At 38.4% G+C, this 24,235-nt stretch overlaps 1 protein-coding gene and 1 long non-coding RNA gene across 2 annotated transcripts; one reads left to right on the top strand and one right to left on the bottom strand.

Annotated features, from left to right (window-relative positions):
• The first annotated feature begins 2,601 nt into the window (after window positions 1-2,601).
• Window positions 2,602-6,410, top strand: LOC127447407 (uncharacterized). Its single transcript, XR_007898380.1, has 2 exons — window positions 2,602-2,805; window positions 6,202-6,410. It is a non-coding gene; the product is annotated as an uncharacterized LOC127447407 (long non-coding RNA).
• A 9,196-nt stretch (window positions 6,411-15,606) lies between these two features.
• On the bottom strand, window positions 15,607-23,941 carry LOC127447298 (leukocyte cell-derived chemotaxin 1-like). Its single transcript, XM_051709078.1, has 7 exons — window positions 23,805-23,941; window positions 23,148-23,291; window positions 21,018-21,131; window positions 20,861-20,935; window positions 20,375-20,522; window positions 20,047-20,210; window positions 15,607-16,991 (listed from the first exon to the last, which is right to left on the bottom strand). The coding sequence occupies exons 1-7, from the start codon at window positions 23,904-23,906 to the stop codon at window positions 16,770-16,772; spliced, it is 969 nt and encodes a 322-aa protein (XP_051565038.1). The 5' UTR covers window positions 23,907-23,941; the 3' UTR covers window positions 15,607-16,769.
• Between the last annotated feature and the right edge of the window lie 294 nt (window positions 23,942-24,235).

The raw sequence follows: 24,235 nt of genomic DNA, 5'->3' as shown, positions 1-24,235 counted from the left end.
CTTGAACCCGATTGAACATCTCTGGAGAGATCTGAAAATGGCTGTGCACCGACGCTCTCCATCCAACCTGATGGAGCTTGAGAGGTCCTGCAAAGAAGAATGGGAGAAACTGCCCAAAAATCGGTGTGCCAAGCTTGTAGCATCATACTCAAAAAGACTTGAGGCTGTAATTGGTGCCAAAGGTGCTTCAACAAAGTATTGAGCAAAGGCTGTGAATACTTATGTACATGTGATTTTGTTTTTTTTCGTTTTTTATTTTTAATAAATTTGCAAAGATTTCAAACAAACTTCTTTCACATTGTCATTATGGGGTATTGTTTGTAGAATTTTGAGGAAAATAATGAATTGAATCCATTTTGGAATGAGGCTGTAACATAACAAAATGTGGAAAAAGTGAAGCGCTGTGAATACTTTCCGGATGCACTGTATGTGTGTATATATATATTACAAATAATAATATAGATAATTAAAATGCATTACATTATTTTGGCACACAAGTTAAGCATTAAAAAAGACAATACAAAAAGTGTCTTTAGAATGCAATATATTGTATATTTCCATATTATTGAACATAAGCTATCATGATTTATTAGATTTATTATATGGGCTTGTCTAAGGATGTGTCAATGTACACCTGCATCAGACGGATGCTTTTGGAGCGTTTCGGTTGCGTTGCGTCATAAACATCCCGTTTGTAGGTCACTGTGTCAAGTTAAACAAAGTTTGAAACTTAGAAAAACACATCTTGAGATCCCTGCATTCGGATTTGTGTTCCATCAAGCTGTGTTTGCCCCCTAGAGAAAACAGGTGTTACTACAAGCTTGAATTACGGTCTGGGGACATGATTAATCGCATTCATTTTTTTAACACCTTATTTTTTGTATAATTAATCTCACTGAATTAACATGTTAAATCGACAGCCTTAGTGCAAACGTTAAAATGTATCAACTTACAAGATGTCAACATGGTCAGGTTATGTGACATGCCATCATTCTAAAAAAACTTCAACAAAACAATGCTGTGGCGACATTTTTGTGAAATTATACTGAGTCCAATGATCTCGGCAGTACTGAGGTGAAATGTCTACTGTGTGGCACCAAATGCGAGTTAAATTTTTTCCCAAGCAGATTAATATTCTATCGAGTTTTAAATCAACAAAACCGACCTCCCTACCCTAAACCTAAACCTAACCGATAGTGTCAGAAAAAGCAAATGTGAGATGAAAAACACAACTTATGTCATTTGTGGTGCTTCTATGACACTTTGGGCTCAAGTGTCATAGAACTCCTTTACATCACAAGTGCAACGCTTTATCAGTTGAGCTACTGTGCAATTTGATCACACTCGAACAAGCTTGTGAATGTAGTTGATTATGTAATGCAAACATTAAAATGAGTCATGCGCTATAGTAAAAGTGTTTTGATGTCATAAGCAGTGTTGAGTGTAATCGGACTAAAAAGTAATTAGTTACTGTAATCGAATTACTTCAAAAAGCAGTGTAACACATTACATTTAAAATTATTTTAATCAGAATACAGTTACTGACTTTCAATGAAAGTAACTACTTTTAAGTACATTACTTGAGTTACAAATATTATTTATGTGTAATACAGGTAAAATGTGAATTCATATGTTTATATGTATGTCTGTTTGCATTTCTGTGACAGCTGAAGTGTGTGCGACAATGAACAAGAAAAAAATAGACATTATTTTGAATATGTTGAGTAGAAAAACACTTGTTTTAGAAAGTAACTGAAGTGTAAAGTAATTAGTAATGTGATTTCTTTTTCAATTAAGTAATCATTAAAGTAATCTGATTGTAATTTTAGAGGAGTAGTTAGTAATTTGTAATGGATTACTTTTTCAACTTACCCAACATTGGTCATAAAATAGCATAATGTGAGGTAGAGAGTGAAAAGTGAGTGTTTATGAACTGATAATCTGCTGTTTTACTCGTGATCTGTGTGAAAGTGAATAAAAGTTGTTGTTGTTGTAGCGCCTCTAGTGTTAATTTCACTAGGAAACTGTCGTGATACGCACAACGAGCCACGTAAAAATCAGTGTGCAAAAATGTTGATATAGTAACGTGATTCTATGAGACCAGGTTGAAGAAAATACTAAAATACGGGTTCACTTACAGTGAGGATAAATATGGTTTCTGTCAACCACAATGTTTTTAATGTGGTGAATTTTTGGCTGCCAAGAGCATGAAGCCATTGATAAAACCAAATGTAAAACATAAAAAGTCATTTTTGAATATATTTTAAATAATTTTGAATATTGTTGGGCCTATGAACTTTATGCTAATATTAATAAATTTCATTGTTAGATTTTGTGGCGCTAAACCAGTTATAGTAGAGATACATTACAATGCCCCCTCCCCGATCTGTCTTGTTTAGTTCCTGTATGTCAAATAGTGGGGGTCATTTACTGGTGTGACCCACATGACCAGTGACAAACCTGCCCAGGGAGATACTGGTTGGAGGACGAGTGGATGCCTGTTCTTCATCGGGTTCTCAAGTACTTATATCAGATGTTGTTAATGTGGCACAAGGGAGAGCTGACTTTCAGTAGAAGGCTTTTTGAAGTGCTGCTCTTGGCCACAGAACACTTAAGCTGGTGCAATCACAAGGTGTAAACTGTAAGGGCACTTAGCACGTAGGGCACATGCACTTTTGGAAATGTCAGCAGGACAGTAAATGGAGCACCTGAAGTACAGAGGACGTGTGTATGCAACTTCTTTTCTTTAATGACATATCTGGAATATATGGTGTTTCTTCAACTTCAGGCACTCTCATGTCACAGGTGAGGATTTTTATTCAGATGAACAGAATTTATTTTTGTTATATTAAGGTCACATTAAAATTACTTGAAAACTTTTCACCTTTTTTCAAATGTCTTTTACGTACAGATTTGACAGTTTTAGCCTTCAGACCCAGACTTTCAATATTAAACTATGAAAATACAGTATAAAATTACAGATTATAACTATGATCGTCTAAACAAAGAGTGAAATAAACAGAAACCATTTCAATATTTATTGTGTGAAAATGATTTCTATCCATTTTTCAGAAAATATGAATGTACCCACAGTTGTGACATCATTTCCTCCACACCAAACAATTTTGCCCCTAATAAAGTTTTTCCAAAAGTTACTTATAAAGCAAGTCGCATGCTTGAGATAAAATATTTAAGGTTAAAAATGTCATTTCTATCAGTGTCATTTCCAGCACAGAATTCTATTAAACACAATACAGAATTTGAGATGTGCTTGAAATGACATATAAATGACATAAATCTCCTGTGATGCATGTACATACACTGCTGGACATCAGCTAGTGAGGGTGTGAAAATTTTTTTGATGAGACTTTCTAGAAGTCAACAGTGCTTAAAGTGCCTTAAATTCAAGAAACACCATTCTACACTGAATATGTGAATATACCGTACTTTTTAAATGCTTGCCATAAGGCCTGGGTGATATAGTTAACACACTGTAGATATTAATGGAAAAATCTGTCATTTTTTGTGGCATTTTGGCATTCTGGTCCGAACTTAAAGATATAAACAAGTGTTCATTTATTAAATAATTTCTTTCCAAGTGGAAAGGCAGAGTTTAGAGAAGATGAATATTCTCTCTCGCTCGCTCTCTCTCCGTCCCTCTCTCTCTCTCTCTCTCCCTCCCTTTCTCTCTCTCTCTCCCCCTCTCTCTCTCTCCCTCCCTTTCTCTCTCTCTCCCTCTCTCTCTCTCCCTCCCTTTCTCTCTCTCTCTCGCTCTCTCTCCGTCCCTCTCTCACTCTCTCCCTTTCTCTCTCTCTCTCCCTCTCTCCCTCCCTTTCTCTCTCTCTCACTCTCTCTCTCCCTCTCTTTCTCTCTCTCTCTCTCTCTCCCTCCCTCCCTTTCTCTCTCTCTCGCTCTCTCCCTCTCTCTCTCCCCTTCTCCCTTTCTCCCTCCCCCCCTCTCTCTCTCTCTCTCTCTCTCGTGTGTGTGTGTGTGTGTGTGTGTGTGTGTGTGTGTGCTTTGAGTCTTTGAGCCTCCAGGATATCGATCATGTTGCCCAGATCATGTGAGAATTTCAGATTAGTCTGAGATTATTTTTTCCCACCACATATTGGATTCTTAACAGAAGCCTGTTTTCGTTTTCCGGTCTCCAGTGTTTTCACTCGCATCGGCATATGTTTTTAGCGGCTAATGTGATATTTAACGTATGAAATTGCTAAATAAAAAAAAACATGTGGTTCCATAGTGCCAACACTTTACAGAGTCGTGATGATCATCTTTTGACAGCGCCTCACCCGAGTGGATAGTTACACTGATATCATGAACTACTTCGAGTTATTATGACATCCAACAACTGCACAAGTTGAGCCTGAACTCATTTTTACTTCAAATTACACTTAAAATATATTTATTTAACATTTATTTAATATTTTATCTGTTAGTTAGTGGTGCTCGCTTAAAGGCGAAGTCATTGTTTACTCACCGCTGTGTTGTTATAACCCTATAGAGAAATTGTGAAAAAATGTTGTGCTCAGTGATGTCATTCAATCGTAGTTTATGGTGACCAGCTCTTCAAGCTTCAAAAGAACACAAAATAATAATTCAAAAGTCTAATAAATTATTCCATGAGACTCATGATTGTTATGAAAGTATATGATAAGATTTGGTGAGAAACGAACTGAAATCTAATGTATTATTTAGTGAAAATGTTCACTGACCGTTGATCTCCTGTGCGTGGTCATGATAGGACACGAGAGCAACAGTTCATGCAGCCCCCTCGCGACATTGGGGCGTTCAAGCGAAAACTCTAAAAAAAAAAATTTAATCTAAAAACAGGTCCGCCGTAGCGATAGTGACAACAGAACACAACACAGCTACACACAAAACAGAGAACAGAACTTACTAAATATGTCTGAAGAGTTTGTAGACGAAGAATTCATGCATTTCTATGCCCAGCCTTATTTTTTGAAAATACCTAAACCCCAAACCAATTCTTCTTCTTCCCTACAAATTTCGGCATCTAACTCATTCAGCAATGTTTGTCGTTCACCCATGAATGATGTGTCAAATCGTCCAGCTTACTGAGGAGATGGTTGCTATGACTTCTATAAGTGATCTGGTGTATGATATTTGGCTGGTGGGCGAAAAATCCCATAGATTTAACATTGACAAAGGATCAGTGGGATCAGATCTTCGGGTCAGAATATTATAGAGACATGGTGATTGGCACGTGTCACATATGCTAGTAAGCAGCCTTCAGGTATCACCCTGGGAACTGTCTAACCAGGCCCTAGCAACTATCTAGAGCCCTCTAGCAACCGAACCCCATACACTTCTATTGAAAGTGGATCAGAGGGATATCTTCAGATAAGAATGTAAAAGAGACATGGGAATTGGCTCGTTTCACTCAGGCTAGTAAGCAGCCATTAAGAATCTCCCTGGCAACCCTAGAAACCATCCAGAGCACCCTAACAACTGTATAGCATCACCCATTTCTTGGGACCAGAACATCCTGGAGAGATGGGGGTGGGCTATTTTGTCTTGGGCTGGCAAACGGCTTTTTTAATATCACCTTGGTAACTTCCTAGCAATCAGGTGGCACACTCTAGCAACCGCAGATCAACACCCATATCTCAGCACCAGAACACCAAAGAGACTTAGGGGTGGGATCTTTTTACTCACAACAGTGTACTGAGGCACTTGGTGGGACATTGTGATGATGATGAATTTGCTATGGCAAGCGCCATTCAGATTTTCTTCAGAAAATGTACCCATCTAGTTTTCTTCTTCTGCCATTGAAGTCTATGGTAGTCCATAGAACCTTTTGGAGGAAAGTTATGAAATTTGGCACACTGATAGAGGACAGTCTGACCAAACCATAGCAAAAAAAAAAAAAAAAAAAAAAAAAATATATATATATATATATATATATATATATATATATATATATATATATATATATATATATATATATATATATTATTTCAAACCTTTGATTGTGACCTTTTTTTTTTGACTTTTGATGGCTTCTTATGTTGGTCCCAAACTTGGGTCGTAACGTAAATTGGGGGCTTGTCTGGGATATGTAATTCTAATGGGAAGACTAGCAGCTGTACATAATCGTACCATTAGCTAGGTAACTCCTAGCCAATCACATGTAAGCATTGCTTTATAAGTCTGCTCACAATCTCATTGCTGTTTCAGTGTGCTAACACGGCAACCTCCACCACCCCGCCACCACCAGTTGAGTCCCATCCTGCACGGGGGTAGGCTCCTTGCCCATGGCTCCCATCTCCAGCAGGATATGACGGTTCCGAGTACAACTTCTTCGGACCGCCAGACAGGGCTTACGCCAAAGAGAGACATTATATTTCTGTTTTATATTCATCAAATAAATGTCATCTTAAATTTCACTCAAGTCTGCGAGTCTTCCTGATATAAATGTACTGCCTCTACATATTAATATGACAAACACAAATTTTCTATCTGCACGAAGGAGATCGGTTAGTGACAGAACAATGGCGGAAACGTTCTTTAAAAAAACCACGGTAATACCTGACCATACCTAAGAAATGGCACAACTCATGTTTAGTACAAGGGACAAAAACAACAAAGTTGCACTTATGTGTATGCTAATAACATTTAAACCGAATGGCCAAGACACTAAATTATTTTTTCTCTGAATCCTTGGTTCATGGCGAGTCGAATGCATACTCATTTTCCGCCACATTTATTTTCTGCCATTTTCCTGAACATTTTCAAACCAAATTTGGCTCAGATCATCTTCAGACACTGTTGACAAAAAGGTACGGCCTTTTTGAATATTTAAAACACTTTGCCGTATAATTACGAAAGATGCCCTGAAGCAACTCAATAAATCTGGGGCCAGCGCTACCTTGTGGTCAAGAAATGTGATAAATAATTTACATAAAATTTTTTCATTTTGCCTATTGAGACTGGTCTCTTTACATTCCTTGGGTCATGCCGAGTAAAGTGATATAAATTTTATACCAATAGTTCCTGTCTGTTATTTTGAAATTAATTTAGAAACCTACTTTTTAACCAAATTTGGCTCAGATCATCTTCAGACTATGCTGGCAAAAAGTTATCAAAAGCTGACCTCATGTAACGCATTTACAAATTTGACAGCAAGATGTCAAAAAGGATCTGAGACAATATTTCAGAAACGCTTTGGAGTACTCACATGAAACCTAATGAGTGTCATTGCAACCATGCCTTGTCAAAGCCAATTCAGTTTGGTGACAGCACCACCTATTGCTAAAACTTTATTATCCTTTACATATTATATTAAAATTATTATTGAATAGTAGAATATGCATTCACAATATACCCTGTTGTTCAAAGAGGCAGGGATTGATACCATATACCACCAGCATATAGCAGATAACAGCATATATATAAAGACTAGAAAATTCAGTTGCATTTTCTTGACTTCTGGAAATATAATTTTCCCCCATACATGGTTTCAAGGCACAAACAAATTGTGCAGCTGCGGCACCATGCCCTCCACACTTCTGATGAATGCCAAGGTGGATGAAAGCCCAGGTGGAGAGGAGGGAAGATAGCTACCTCTGGCTGTGCTGCATTGGAATCTGAGTCTGTGGTTGCCCATTAGCACTGGAGTGTTGCTTTACCGTCTGATTGGCAGGCCCAGCGAGTCATCGCATAGCACAAAGTACTGTCTGTTCCCTGGCCCGCAGAGTTCTCTGGGTACGACTGGCTCCCCTGAGCCACACAAGCAAGATTCTGTATCTCCCCTACACCCGCATTGCACCTATCCAGGGAAAGTTTTTTTTATTTATTCTGCCGAGCCAGAGGAACCTGAAAACTTTGAGGCTGCAGGCAGGGATTTTCTCCCCTCTGTGTTTACAGGTTGTTGTGTTGCTTATAAAGATATTTTTGTTAAACAGGCTTTCCTTGTTGGATGTTTTCAGCACAACCTGTTCAAGGGAGATCTGTGGAGATGAAATGACTAAATAACTTCAAAATGAACCAGAATCATTGTGAAATTTAGTTCCTAAACATCAGTAATCCAATATATTGTGGCCACAAACCATGCATGTCTGGTTTGATTTTTTGTTTTCTGGTGCGCGAATCCCTCCATCCCACTTTGTCTGATGAGCAGACAGAATTTTAAGTTGTTATTCAGTGATAATCTTCCCCTCCACCGAAGCGCATGTTTAGCCCACTTTTGCATCCTGATTCAAAAATAGTGTGTCAATATAATCGACCTCTGGTGTACGCAGTGACCAGAAGCATTTTTTATTTCTAAATGTGAATGTGATGCTTGATGTGTGCTTCAGCAGAGGTTAAGATAATCAGTGAATAATGACATACATTCACACAAAAGTTATCGTATGACTTCAGAATACTTGAAATATAGCGCACACAGTTAATATAGTATTAACTACTTTTATGATGCTTTTGTTGTTATTATTATTATTATTATTATTAGATGTGGTCACTATGAACTTTTGTTGTATGGAAAAGATCTGCATGAATATATTCCTAAAAATTCTACTTTCTACACAAAGGTAAACTCATATGGGGTTTGGAGCAACGTGAGTTTGAGTAAATAATGACAGTATTTTCATTTGTGGGTGAACTGTTCTTTAATTGCAATGTTCTTTAAATATAACAAATTCTTTACCTATCAATAATTTATGTGGAAATCAGTTAATGCTGTGTGATAGGCAGTTTCGTTAGCTTTATCTTTAAACACAAGGAATAAATCATATAAAACCCTCCATAGAGCATTACTGAACAATAGCTAGTATTTTGTTTTTTTTTCTGCATTCTTGGAGGAAAACACATGAATGCCTTTCTACTTTGGTCTTTGCTTCTACAAATGTTTTTTGGAGAACACCAGCAGAATCAGGAAATTAATGTAGGCACTGAAAGTAAAGCTGGACACCCATGATAAGAAGCCCATGGCTCAGAAAGATGCCAGCCAGAAGCCTGAACCCATGGACCTCCTGAGTGGCTGGAGCCCATGCATCCATTCACTCAAGAAATCAGAGCCACAAAAGATAGAGACAGACTGTGGGACTTCAGATATTTCCATTGACCAATCAGAAGGTCTTATAATCCATGAAAGGAATAGTTCACTTCCAGTGAACACAAAAGGAAATGTTTTGAAGAACGTTCGCACCGCTCTTTTCCATACAATGAAAGTGCACAGTAACCAGGGCCTGCCATGCACCAAAAAGACAAAAAAGAATCATAAAAGCAGCATAATAGTAGACTTCTGAAGTTGTGTGATAGCTTTGTGTAAGGAACAGACCGTAACTGACGTTGTTATTTACCGAAAAGGAATTCAAAACATAATTATAGGCTACTTGCGTTTAATCGAAGCACAAACAATTCTTATTTATTTTAGCAGAGCTTCGGATGTGTGTGCTTATCTGTTACTGCACGCTCATATCAGACACACTGAAGAAGTTCTGTAAAGTTCTAGTACATGTATGTGTGCAGTATTTGCTTTTTAAAAATTTCCAAACAGATTGTTTGTTTTCTCTTATAGCAGCGCGTAACTCGCAAAATTCTTGTTTTAGCGCAGCGGCTGATTGACAGGTGAGTAGGCGGAGTTTCGCTGCTGTTCGAATGCATCCGAACAGATGAGTGTTTACTGTACGTTTCCACTGTTGTGAGCGAAGCTGAGCGAGCATTTTCAATTCATTCCTATGGAAGCTGAGCGCCACGCTCGCGAGGTGGCTTGTGGGATTGACAACGGCGTGGAGCAAGCTGTTCTCTGGTGTGGTGAGCGGCTTTGAGCGGATTTCTTCCGCGCCAGTGGAAACGTAGCTTTGCGCTACGAGCCCAATGTGGTCACATGTGTTTATGCACACATTTGACGACCTCCAACTGTCTTGGATCCTGTTATCGTCCCGTTTCAAACGGATCGCCCAAAATGCATCTAAATACCAGGTGTAAATGGGGCCTTTGTGACCGTTCAAAGCAAATACGTTTTTGCTTTTACCGTTTTGCCACCTGTTGTTGTTTTGTTTTGTTTTTTCAGCGTTACGCATAGCATTTTTTTAAACGCTGTGTAAGTTAAAAAGAACTTCAACTTTTAAAAGTGCGCCTCGAAACTCCTGCGTTCTGCTGTGTCTTGCATTCCAGTAGGTCAAAATATACTTCGGTTATCTGCGTTGCTGATCGCTCCGTGCATAGTATGCATGACGCAAATTTCATCATCAACACAGTACTCGCAGACTGTCCACTTCGAGATAATGTGGGACATGCGCGGACAGTCCACGAGTACTGTGTTGATGATGAAATTTGCGTCATGCATTCTGTGCGTGGAGAGATCAGCAACGCAGATAACCAAAATATATTTTGACCTTCATCTGTACGCATTGTCAGCGCATGCGCCTGCCGTGGAATGTGCTAAAAGAGTATCACAAATCAGTTATAGTGCGCATGCGTCGAATGCGTTCGTCTCCAAGTTTATCTCTCTGCATCCACTTCACGACACGCCCACTACACGTAACGCCCCATTGGATCATGAAGCGATTCTATTGGCTACAAGAACTTTTAAAATCCTTTGCAATCGCTGTATGATTCATATTCTCTGAACTCTTTAAATATGACAAAGAATAACTTTTAAATTATATGTAACATATATTCTTAAACCGAAGATATAAATGGGAAAATGAACTTTTGTGGAAGTGTTCTTTACTGTATTCCTGAAGGTGTTTGTACATTTCTGCTTGTACAATAATAATAAAAAAGATATAAATGGTAAAATAAACATTTCCCTGTTCTGTTTTCTCCAGTTAGCTCACAAGCTAATTGGTTAGCCTATTATTACATAGCTACTAGACAAATAAATTAATTCATTAATGTCCATGAAATGTGGATTTGAGCTGATTTTATTTAGAGAAGAATGAGTGTGTGAAGTGATAAGAGAGTTGCTTGGGACAACAGTCGATTATGCAAAAATATTGTCAAGTGTTTGGGCCTTTTACCCCAAGTGTGTGGCCTTTTACCCAAGTGTGTGGCCTTTCACCCCAAGTGTTTGGGCCTTTTACCCCAAGTGTGTGCGACATTTACCCCAAGTGTGTGTGGCATTTACCCCAAGTGTGTGGCCTTTTACCCCAAGTGTGTGGGCCTTTTACCCCAAGTGTGTGTGACATTTACCCCAAGTGTGTGTGGCATTTACCCCAAGTGTGTGGCCTTTTACCCCAAGTGTGTGGGCCTTTTACCCCAAGTGTGTGTGGCATTTTACCCCAAGTGTTTGGGCCTTTTACCCCAGGTGTGTGGGCCTTTTACCCCAAGTGTGTGGGCCTTTTACCCAAAGTGTTTGGGCTTTTTACCACAGGTGTGTGTGGCATTTACCCCAAGTGTGTGGCCTTTTACCCCAAGTGTGTGGGCCTTTTACCCCAAGCGTGTGTAGCATTTTACCCCAAGTGTTTGGGCCTTTTACCCCAAGTGTGTGGGCCTTTTACCCCAAGTGTGTGGGCCTTTCACCCCAAGTGTTTGGGCTTTTTACCCCAAGTGTGTGGCCTTTTACCCCAAGTGTTTGGGCCTTTTACCCCAAGTGTGTGGCCTTTTACCCCAAGTGTGTGTGACATTTACCCCAAGTGTGTGGCCTTTTACCCCAAGAGTGTGGGGTAAAATGCTCCCTCGCCACCTTTTTTTTAAAAACTGAATTTTAATCAAAACAACCTTCCATTATTATTTATTTTCACACAAATTATGTTGCTCCATTAATATTCAATAAAAATAAATCAATTATTTAAATCTTGATACATTCTGTGACCAGAAAAAAGCAAAATTTCCTTAAGGTGTGCCTTTTGTCCCGTTGTACACTATATATGTCATATTGGGCAATCCAATTTAAAAGAGCTGTTCAGGTTAAAACCAGAAGACAATTAACTATTAACTAATTTTCGAGCCATCAGTTCCCTCTAGAAATTTCGAATGTTTTTTGATAATAGTAGTGTTGGATTTATAGGTAAAATAAGGTCATTGTTTAAAACAACTTTAAGATTCTTTCACATTATGTTCTAACACGCAGTCATCAAACTTTCAGTTTTAAAGCTGCCATGTTTCTTAAAATTATATGTTAACAAGTAGCTAAATAAGGACTACAACTAACACAAGCATGAATGATGAAATGGACAATCGTTGCAGTCCTTATTTAGCAGCCTGTTAGTAACATACTTCATGTTTGATGTGTGACAGTGTAATTTATGTTGTAGAACAAAACATGAAAAGTTTCTTCCAGCAATTTTAACCACATACCTTATTTTACTCAGAAATCAAAAACTGCCATTATAATTCCTAATATTTTTCTGGGTTTTTACCTACAAATTGACATTATGGTTCTATTAAGGCATTCATAATTTCACCTATACACAGAAATAATTTTTTTTTAAACAAGTTTTATGCAATTCACTAAATATATTTGCAAACATAAATTGTGCAGTAGGCCTACGCATATATATAACGCTCTCTAGTTATTATCGGTATCAGCATTGGTCATTGAAAATCCAGTATCGGTCGGTCTATAGTTATGAATTTGAATAGATCATTAAACAATGTATTTTTTGCACAGAGACAGTCAATGTACATCTCAAAATAGTTGTTACTGCATTGAAACCAAACTGAACTACCCATGATCCTCAAGCCCTTTGAGAAAAAGCTGCTCTCTCATCATAATGCTAAAAAGTCTGAACATTTGCTCAAGGCAGTGTGAGTTTGCTCAGCTCTGACATGAACATTCTCAGACACTTCATGCCAAAGTCAATTTGATTTCCTACAGAGTTGCTCATGAGTCCCCACTGAGAAAACAGTGGTGTGACTGAAACATGGACTGCTATCACACAGGACAAATTTTTAATAAGCATCATGTGATAAGAATTCCACCTCATTAGTGTGATTGTGTAAAAACAATGGTACAGGTGCGAAAAGCTCCAGCACTGCATTCGATGAGATTTGGTTGATGCATCATTAAATTTAAATCATTTAGAACTGTGCATCATGACTGTTTGCGGAAAAACAATAAATAATAAATAATAAATAAATAAATGAAGACATGGACTAGACAGCCTTCAAATTATTAAAGTGGATAAGGTCTTTTTTAGATTTGAAATACCATAATTTATTTACTTGACTTTTTACAGGAACTGCAGCTCTGAGCTCATGTTAGTTTCAGCCGATGAAGACGCCACGAAGAGTTAAGAGCTGTCAGATACAGTGCATTGCAAAAGTCTGAGATCACTAGTGAAAATACTGATATATTGCGTACTTTTTTATTTAATGCATATTTTCAACAACTTATACATTATGAGCATAACAATAAAAAAACATCTTAGTATTTGGTATTTGCCCCCTTTTGCTTTAATGACAGCATAAACAAAACCTGATGATCACTTTATCCAGCATGATTTGAGAATGTTCCAAAAAGCATCTTGCGTGCTTCAGTGGAAGCAAAGGAAATCTGACCGTCTGTACAAAGAGTTAACATGATCAATGCCAATCATTTGCATTTGATAAGTGACCTAGAAATAGGTCCGGAGTGGTGGTGGCATAGTGGGCTAAAGCACTGAACTGGTGCTTTAGCCCACAGCCACCACCATTGTGTCCTTGAGCAAGGCACTTAACTCCAGGTTGCTCTGGGGGTATTGTCCCTGTAATAAGTGCACTGGAAGTCGCTTTGGATAAAAGCATCTGCCAAAATGTGTAAATGTAAATATTGTTTTTTATATACATATTTCTCATTTGTATCTATTACATCTAAATTGTAACCACCTGATGTAACCTTTTTAGACAACTTTTATTAAACATTTTCTATTTAATCCATATATACCCTGTTTAAACATTTAAGTGCTACATATTGCATTGTAATAAGGTCATAATAAGGTTCAAAACAATGCTCTCTCACATTTTTGCCAAATGCATAAAAAATGTAAAAAAAAAAATAGTGCAGAATATGAATTAATTTCTAAAACTTGCCATCAAAAAGAAAGTAGAATGATTTAAGAGTGGCAAAATGTCTTTTTTTTTTTTTTTTTTTTTTTTTTTTATGATTTTAGGTGCAGTGATGAGTTTTAATCTAGTAATAAAGACCTTTAATATCTAAGAGGATTAACTCATAGATTAGCTAAATTATTATTAGCAAAACAAGCTTAAGATGAAGCCTACGCAGAAGATTTTGTAAACTCTTAGAAACTAGAAATTAGTTTAGACTTTGAATACAGTACTGGTAAATTACCAGGAGTATGTAAAAATGCATTAATATTCTTTTATTATGTCATTATATGTTTATAACAATTTTATGTAAATTTGCACACACACACAAAAAAAAAAAACAACAACAAAAAAAAAAAAACGGAAGTGTCCAAGCTTATTATGCATAGATATCTACAAGTAATCAGTTTGTATAGGCTGATTTCCTAAAAAAATTTAAACACTGTCTTTTTGGTGCAATAAAAATTGCTCTGTTTTGAGCGGCCCGTCACAACACAATAGAGCGCAAAAGTCTGGTTCCGGAAGTAAAAATCCCATTCATTTATCCCATAACTTATAAACCTTTAAAGACAGATCTACTGTGAGCTACGAGGTTGTTCACCAATGTTACTGTATATGCTTCTGTTGAAGCCATCCGTCTGTGTTATTTCAACTACATTGTTTAATTGTTTAAAGATCGTGTTTGATTTCGGAATTTACGGTAAACAACTACATTACCCATGGTACAGCAGTGAAAGAGCCACCAATCAGAGAACTGCGGGCAACGAAACTCGTGAAACGTGCCTCAGAGCGACCGTCCACTCCCATGATGCACTGTGAATGACGTAATTGAGTCAGTCTCCCTTCACCCTTAACCTAAGAACTACTTATACGCCAATCAGCCGCAACATTAAAAGCACCTGCCTGATATTGTGTAGGTCCCCCTCGTGCCACCAAAACAGCGCCAACCCGCATCTCAGAATAGCATTCAGAGATGATATTCTTCTCAGCACAATTGTACAGAGTGGTTATCCGAGTTACCGTAGACTTTATCAGTTCAAACCAGTCTGGTCATTCTCTGTTGACCTCTCTCATCAACGAGGTGTTTCCATACGCAGAACTGCCACTCACTGGATGTTTTTTGTTTTTGGCACCATTCGGAGTAAATTCTAGAGACCGTTGTGTGTGAAAATCCCAGAAATACTCAAACCAGCCCGTCTGGCACCAACAATCATCCATGTGATTATCTAATCAGCCAATCGTGTTTCAGTAGTGCAGTGCATAAAATCAGGCAGATACGGGTCAGGAGCTTCAGTTAATGTTCACATCAACCATCAGAATGGGGAAAAAAATTTATCTCAGTGATTTGGACCGTGGGATGATTGTTGGTGCCAGATGGGCTGGTTTGAGTATTTCTGTAACTGCTGATCTCCTGGGATTTTCACAAAAACAAAAAACGTCCAGTGAGCGGCAGTTCTGTGGACAGAAACACCTTATTGATGAGAGAGGTCGACAGAGAATGACCAGACTGGTTCAAACTGACAAAGTCTACGGTAACTCGGATAACCACTCTGTACAATTGTGGTGAGAAGAATAGAATTGGCGCTGTTTTGGCGAGGGGGACCTACACAGTATTAGGCAGGTGGTTTTAATGTTGTGGCTGATCGGTGTATATTTGTACATATCTGAATATTTTGCAATAAACCTAAAATATTTTGTGTCTATACTTATAATCAACAACCTAAAATCAACAGTTATATACATTCCCATCATTTTTTATTCAATGACATCATTCGCAAAGCTTCATGAGATTGTAGTTTGTGCCCTCATAAAAGACGGTAAGTACACAGTCTTGTATCTTTGTTTTTATGTCCAATTTTCAAATACTTGGGGGCGTATTCGGAAAGCTATTTGAAAACAATGTTTACTTTTGCAGTTCTGTTTGGTGATGCTAGTAGTGCATAAAAATGACACACTTCAGCTTTAAGGGTGTAATTTCTGCACCACCTTGCAGCACCAAACAGAATATCAAAAATAATGACTTTTCCCAAACAAGTTTCAAACATGACATCTGTCTTCCATTGGTTGAACAAACAGATCGCCCTGCCCCAATGACATTGGATTAGCTAATGTTGTTATGTGTGTTGTAACTGATTGAACATCTGTTTGTGCTGCTATTTCTCCTTTAAAAATGTATACATTTATAAATATGTGTCTGTTATTCAAAAATACATATTAGCTACATTTGCTAGGTACTGTATATGTTTATTTGTAAATTGAAAAAGCATAAAAAACACCCATGTCTGACATTTGTTTCATAAATGTTTACATCGTTGGTTTAAGCTATGTCCTTTAGTTGGAAACACCTCACTGTAGCTTAAAAACAATTCTGCTTTTAAAGTCAATATGAAACATCGCTTGCAACCTATTTTACTTACGTAATCTGACATATTTCAGAGTGAATCAGGATCTTCAACAACAGCAAAAAGAATGGCTTGATTTTATCCATCGTGATGTGATTGGATCATAAAAAAAGTGCGTTTTATACCTAGAATGAAGACACGTGGTTGGAGGCGATGGGATGGAATAAGATGGATTGGAGACATGGAGAAAAGTTATTATATATTTTTACAAAAGATTACAAAGATAACATTTGTTTTTAATTGGAATAATGAGGACTGACAAATCATGCACTATAACACCAGGAACATGCATTAAGAAAGTAAATAGGGTGAATTTTGATTTCATGTAGGCTTTAATTGGCAGACAGTGGGCCATATGGAATAACAAGACCTTTACACAAGACCCAGTGTGCGAGCCGCCCACCAGCGGCAGGGCATTATGATCCTGCAGACCACCCGACAGCCGTGAAAGTTGTAAGGATACTGCCAAGTACCACCGAGTGGTTCACAAACCCTCTGGCAGTGGGTATGACTGCGCTGGCATTCTGTACAACAGATCCCACGATGGTCCAACATGGGATCAAAGGTCATGCTCTCCTCACCCCCCTGACTTTGCTGGTGAGAGAGAGAAAACAGAAACAAGGTCATTAGACTACTGAAGTAAATAAGAATGTTGCATTGCCAGTTTTAGATTATGGACATAAAATTGTGTGATATTTTTCAGTCTTTTCACAATGTTTAGGTGTACTTTGGACACATTGATGAACTCAATGCAAAACAGATTACTGTCAACTGTAGGCTTGTTCAATAATAGTGTAATGGGAGCCAGTTGGTATGTGATAGCTGAATGGTGTGTAAACCTCATTCCCCTGACCTCAAGAGGCGCACTAGTGACTGACGTGAGGGGCTGTAGCCTTTAGCCTCCTCGTTAGCGTGCCTGCCTCCCATGCTGGAAACCCTGGTTTGAATCCCACTTGGAGAGGGTCAAGCAGGACCGGTTACAGTGGTGCCGTGACCCGGATAGAAGTGAGGTTTAGGGGGGTGAGTGTAACGGGAGCCAGCTGGTATGTGATAGCTGTGTGGTATGTGTAAACCTCACTCCCCTGACCTCAAGAGGCGCACTAGTGACCGACGCTAGGGGCTGTAGCCTTTAGCGTCCTCGTTAGAGTGCGTGCCTCCCATGCTGGAAACCCTGGTTTGAATCCCACTTGGAGAGGGTCAAGCAGGACCAGTTACAGTGGTGCCGTGACCCGGATAGAAGTGAGGTTTAGGGGGGTGAGTGTAACGGGAGCCAGCTGGTATGTGATAGCTGTGTGGTATGTGTAAACCTCACTCCCCTGACCTCAAGAGGCGCACTAGTGACCGACGCTAGGGGCTGTAGCCTTTAGCGTCCTCGTTAGAGTGCGTGCCTCCCATGCTGGAAACCCTGGTTTGAATCCCACTTGGAGAGGGTCAAGCAGGACCGGTTACAGTGGTGCCGTGACCCGGATAGAAGTGAGGTTTAGGGGGGTGAGTGTAACGGGAGCCAGCTGGTATGTGATAGCTGTGTGGTATGTGTAAACCTCACTCCCCTGACCTCAAGAGGCGCACTAGTGACCGACGCTAGGGGCTGTAGCCTTTAGCGTCCTCATTAGTGTGCCTGCATCCCATGCCAGAGACCCCGGTTTGAATCCCACTTGGAACGGGTCGAGCAGGACCGGTTACAGTGGTGCCGTGACCCAGATGGGAGTGAGGATTAGGGGAGTGAGTGAAACGGGAGCCAGCTGGTATGTGATAGCTGTGTGGTATGTGTAAATCTCACTCCCCTGACCTCAAGAGGCGCACTAGTGACTGACGCTAGGGGCTGTAGCCTTTAGCGTCCTCATTAGCGCGCCTGCATCCCATGCCGGAGACCCCGGTTTGAATCCCGCTTGGAGCAGGTGGAGCAGGACAGTGGTGCCGTGACCCAGATGGGAGTGAGGTTTAGGGGGGTGAGTGTAACGGGAGCCAACTGGTATGTGATAGCTGTGTGGTATGTGTAAATCTCACTCCCCTGACCTCAAGAGGCGCACTAGTGACCGACGCTAGGGGCTGTAGCCTTTAGCGTCCTCGTTAGAGTGCGTGCCTCCCATGCTGGAGACCCCGGTTTGAATCCTGCTTGGAGCGGGCCGAGCAGGACCGGTTACAATATGAGAATAAACAAACAATATATTGAGTTCTTAAGCCACTTTTTGTGTTGCCTAATCAATACATTATTCATCTACCACAATAATGCAATTTAATTTCAATCTGAATTTCAAACCGTATTATATATTTATTATAGATATTATATTGATGTTATACTCAGAAATATTTGAATTAACATGCATTATTTATAATTATCTTTATTTGGGGGTCATTCTCAGCATAATATCATGTATGCGATTGATTGCGATTAGTTAATTGGCATGTTATGTAATTATTTTGATTACAAATGTTATTCGATTGACAACCCTAATATATATATCTTGCTATCTGTGGTTTTACTCTGAAGTAGCTTAAAAGGGAAATTGGGTCATTACATCCAAACAGCCATTGTTGCCAAGTATATGAATATTTAATGTTCTTAATAAAATGCAGTGAAAATCAAATTAAAATATTTAATGCATTTCTTTACCACACTGTTTTTCCACTAAGCGAACACAAGAAGATTGATATTTAATTGTTTATATTTATTATAGACTAAAATCCACGAAAGTCCAATTTTGATTTCATGGGGTCTTTAAAGGAATATTCCAGGTTCAAAATAAGTTAAGCTCAATCAACAGAATTTGTGGCATAATGTTGATTTCCATAAAAAAAAAAAAAAAAAAAAAAAAAATCTGGGTTACAGTGAGGCACTTACAATGGAAGTGAATGGAAAAGGTTAGTAAGCAGTTTTATCATACTAAAATCATGTTTACATGCGTATCTTGTGGCTACACTTTTGAAACAGTGAGTTTTTTTTTAACATTTACAGACTTGCCCCATTCATTTCCATTGTAAGTGCCTGACTTTGTAAGTGTAACACAGATTTTAGCTTTTTTATTTAGTCTAAATTATTTCTTAGTGGTAATCAATGCTGTCGATTGAGCTTAAAGCTGAAGTATGTAATTTCTGCAACACTAGCACCACTGAACGGAATTGCAAAAATAAGCAATGCTTCAAAATAGCTTTCTGAATCTGCTGTTGTTCAAGCCCCGCCCCCAACTCATGGCATTGGTTGAGTAAAAGTTGTTGGGGTGGTCGCTCCAAACAAACACAGGAATTTTTATAGCCCCACAGAGACACAGTGTTTACAGTTTCAAGAAAATGTACCTATGAATGGCTTACTTATAGTCATCTCTGCATACTGAACTGGGAAACAAGAACGTTAAAATACTGAAGAAGTTACATACTCCAGCTTTAACTTGTTATGAACACAGAATATTCCTTTAACGCTCTCCTACTCGCTAGTCTCGAGACAAGGAAGGATCATGAAACTAGTCCAAAAACACAGTCTTTAGGATACTCAGTGGCCAAAACAAATCTCATTAAAATCATTGTGATATTCACAGTGTTGTTTACTGTAATATTGCCAGCAAAATCATAAAGCATATATCGTCATAATTCGATATATCGGCCAGACCTAATGTATAATGCATGTTACTTTAATACTGAATGCATTCCTCACGTGATAAGGGTTTTCGGGGTTATAAGCGGGTCCTGATGACTCCGTCGGCACATCTTCCTCCTCTTTGACTAGTTTTGCCGTATTTTTGCGTCTCGACTGTCTTTGGTTTGATTCCCCTTCAGACTGTCGTCTCACTCGTGTCACATGTCTTCTCTTCCGTAATGCTTCAAAAACAGCAGAGACAGATAATGCCGCATTAAACACGTTTAACAGAGCATTTGTGTTCAAATAAGCATATTAACATACTACTTTTAGTATTCCTTCAGTATGTAGTATTTATATAATCAAATCTTGTGATGTAGGTGTATTTAATGGAAATATGAAATACCCCTTGGTGTGGCAGGGTACTGCCAGTAAACCGGAAGATCTCCACAGAATCTCAGTATTTCAGGGCTCAGAAAACTCTGGTCCTTCAAAGGTTCTTCAGATGGAACCAGAGAATCCACATCAGGCTTTACTGTCATAATGTCTTTCTCCTGATGTTGATAATTAAAACATAACTGTGATTTAACACACATTCAACAGAGAAGTTTTGAGAGCAAAAACCTGTTCAGAAAGTTTCTGGAGACAATCACAATCACATTTACCTTGATAAAAAGCACAATTCTAATTGAACTATGTATACTCAACTTAATATTTATGGAGCATGATAGACATGCAAATTAATTACCCTGAGAAACATATGGCATGTATAGTTTATTAACACTACTTAAGTGTATTAATTATAATGGTGCATCTGGCTTGTGTAAAATCTGTGAAGGTAAAATAATTATGGCACTTCATATATCATAGATTATTCTCACAGCATCCTCACCTCAGAAAGTTTGGATCTGACTTGTGACATGATGTAGCACTTCTCTCCTCCAGGAAACTTTACTGCTGTAATGCCCTTTAAACGGAGTCGAGAGTTAATTGCAATATATTTCTCAAGAAGGTCTGAAATGAGACGAACAGGTTTATCATGTACTCACAGCTTTAAAGTCACGAACTTCCATAGTTTTCTGATTGTTTTCTGAGTTAACCTCCAAGGAATCATCTTCTATCATCTTTATATTTATGTTTTTACTGTAGTAAGCACTGATCACCTGTTGACATGAAATGTATACATGTTTATGCAGATTTATACATGCCACCCACATGACTTAATCCAGTGATTCTCAAATGGGGGGTCTCAGGTTTATGGGGGGGGGGGGGGGGGGGGGGGGTTATGCGCTGCCTGTGGGTATATGTGTGCAAACTGTGGGTGTGTTATATATAAATGAAGTGGCGCAAGGTGCAATTTTCTGTTTTCCTGAGAAATAAGTCATTGTGCAAAGACGTTTAAAAAGCATGTCTATTCTCAGTGCAAAGTCTAAACTCAGTTCCTGCATTTGCAGCTTGGAGACTCCACCAGCAGATGGTAATAAACTTCAAAACTCTGAAAATATAGTGAACATCAAATTATGTCCATGACAATCACTGTTGTAGCCGTTTTATGAAACAAATATTTATGAGATTTGTGTTAAACTTTTTAGAAGTCATGGGTTATTTTTTCAATTATTATTATTATTATGTTTAGGCTATATTTACAATTGTATTTATGATTTTTTTTTTTTTTTTTAGATTGGTATTTCTCCACCTATTGTCTGTGAGGGATTTTTTTTTATTTATTTTCTCCCCTTTTCTCCTCAATTTGGAATGCCCAATTCTCAATGCGCTCTTAGTCCTCGTGGTGGCGTAGTGACTCGCCTCAATCCGGGTGGTGGAGGACAAATCTCAGTTGCCTCCGCGTCTGAGACCGTCAATCCGTGCATCTTATCATGTGGCTTGTTGAGTGTGTTACCGCGGAGACGTAGCACATGTGGAGGCTTCACACTATTCTCTGCAGCATCCACGCACAACTCACCACACGCCCCACCGAGAGCGAACCACATTATAGTGACCACAAGGAGGTTACCCCATGTGACTCTACCCTTCCTAGCAACCAGGCCAACTGGTTGCTTAGGAAGCCTTACTGGAGTCACTCAGCACACCCTGGATTCGAACTCACGACTCCAGGTGTGATAGTCAGCGTCAATACTCACTGAGCTATGCAGGCCCCCTAAATTACGCATTTATTAACACTTATTAAATTAAAACCAGTAATGTAATGACAGGGTCATTGCCCATTGTAACAAGGTAAAAGTACCTTTTTTTCATTATAAATGTACTTAAGAGTGAAAAGTACCCACCTTTAATTATACTCATAAAAGTATTTTTTTCCCAAAACGTTACTCAAGTAAATGTAACAGAGTAAATGTAGCGTATTACTACCCACCTCTGCCGACCAAAATGTATTTCATGTGGGGAATTGTTGGCTAAATTAATAAAAAAATAAAATGTCTCAATGTTTGAGTTTAAGGACATTTTGGTGTGCTTTTGTATGATTTTAGGTACTGTGTTGGGTTGCTACTTGAAGTGCAATCTTCAATCTTGGTCCTGAAGCAAAACCAACTGAGAGTCACTGTTTTAATCCATATAAATTTCACTGCATGATCATTTTTTACATTATATATTGCATTGGTGGAATTGCTGTAAAGAAGATATTTTGCTTGAGGTCATTTTTGTTGCTCTTTGGAAAAGATGCATGCTAATTTGTTTGCAGTGACTTTGCCCCCAGACTTAACACTGCGTGGTTGCAATTTAGTACACAGAGCTCTTTGTTTGCAGTCTTTAACCTGGTGGAATTTTTTCCACCCGAGGTGTTAGAAATCAATGCGGACTGATGACTGCAAATGCCAACATTGCAACTTTGTAATTTAAATATATTCACTGCATAGAAAGTCTTGCATGTTTGCTTTAACATACTGCACCATTAGTATCAGTAATTAAAATCAAAGTGGTTGAAAAAAATGCAGTGCACTTTGATTTTACTTATGATAATTTTAATATAAGGCAGCAATGCAACTTTACAGTTTTAGTGGGTTCAAATTTTTAGTGCAGAATTTGATAGACAATCCCAAAGGAGATATTTCTGTGTAGATACTAGTTTGGGGAAAACTCCATCATATTGCTGAACAGGTAGACTAATTTTGATCTAAAATAGCTTAGACATCTGTGCTGGTGTAAGAGATAGTACATACTTCTTTTTCTGTGGCTTTCCACAGGTAAAAAGCTCCGATGCCTCCGAACAGCAGCAGTACAGCTCCAGCGATGAAGGCTGCAATCGCTGTTCTCTTGAGTCGATTGTACCCTCGGGGTTTCACACACATTATATCACTGTAAGCCTGATTGGACACATACTGTATTGTAAGACTATAGAAATACAGCAAATTCAGTATAATAGACTTATATGTAAAGTTACGTAATGTTTTCACCCTGCAGTGCTATCTTTAAACACTGCACACATTTATTTTGTCTTCATCAGGACTTTTGCCGACTTTTGTTTTACAGTACAAAAATCTAAACATCTTTAAAACAAGATACATTTCCTTTAGAAGCATAGGGTTTTATTTTTATTTATTTGTTTATTTTAGTCTTGTTTCAAGCAGAAACCTCACTAAATAACTTATTTTGTTGTTTATAACAAGAAAAGAAAAAAACAAAACGATTTGCCAGTAAGGTAAGAAAAATAAACTTAATTTAGTATTCTCTGAAAACAAGTCTTAACATGCAATATTGCTTCTTCAGTAAATGTATCTTATTTTAAAGAAATTGAGATATTTTTTACTAGAAAACAAGGCAAAAATACTGATTAAGAAAATAATTTTTTTGCAGTGGTGTGAAGTCGTGATCTTTACCTCAAGAGGAACCTTTTCTGATGTTTCCTCCATCGTGGTGTTATCGGTCTTCTCACAGAAATGCTTCTGGATTTTCTGTAGCTTCTGAACAGTTTTTAGCATGTATGTGACAGGGGGAAAATGTCAGAAAAAAAAAAAAAAAAGGTTCCCGGTGAAACTAAACTCTAGTGCCAAGATTGGAATCCATGGAATTTCCTTTGCCCTGTGAAAACATAGAGGTACTGCTTAGACTGCACCATTCATACGAGTCCACACATTGTAGGGGATTTCAGGTAAATCTGGTCACATTTTAACATATCAGTGTGAAAAAAGCAGCCCAATTTACCTACATTTACTCTACTTGGTCCGAATGGGAAGCTTTTGAGAACCCGGTCTCATGAGAAGTCGTAAGAATAGTACAAGATGGCAAAAAGTTTGTTCATTAAAAATAT

Source organism: Myxocyprinus asiaticus, chromosome 10 (assembly GCF_019703515.2).
Source record: "Myxocyprinus asiaticus isolate MX2 ecotype Aquarium Trade chromosome 10, UBuf_Myxa_2, whole genome shotgun sequence".
Classification (NCBI taxonomy): domain Eukaryota; kingdom Metazoa; phylum Chordata; class Actinopteri; order Cypriniformes; family Catostomidae; genus Myxocyprinus; species Myxocyprinus asiaticus.
The sequence above is the reverse complement of the archived record's forward strand: the minus strand, read 5'-3'. Positions and strand labels throughout refer to the sequence as shown.

What these genes read in the sequence shown, in the direction of transcription:
- LOC127447298 (XM_051709078.1), bottom strand. Translation starts at nt 23,906, where the DNA reads ATGCTAAAAACTGTTCAGAAGCTACAGAAAATCCAGAAGCATTTCTGT. An exon ending in CAGAAAAGGTTCCTCTTGAG is followed by an intron (nt 23,292 to 23,804) that starts GTAAAGATCACG and finishes GTGTCCAATCAG; the next exon opens with GCTTACAGTGATATAATGTG. An exon ending in AAGTTCGTGACTTTAAAGCT is followed by an intron (nt 20,936 to 21,017) that starts GTGAGTACATGA and finishes CTCCGTTTAAAG; the next exon opens with GGCATTACAGCAGTAAAGTT.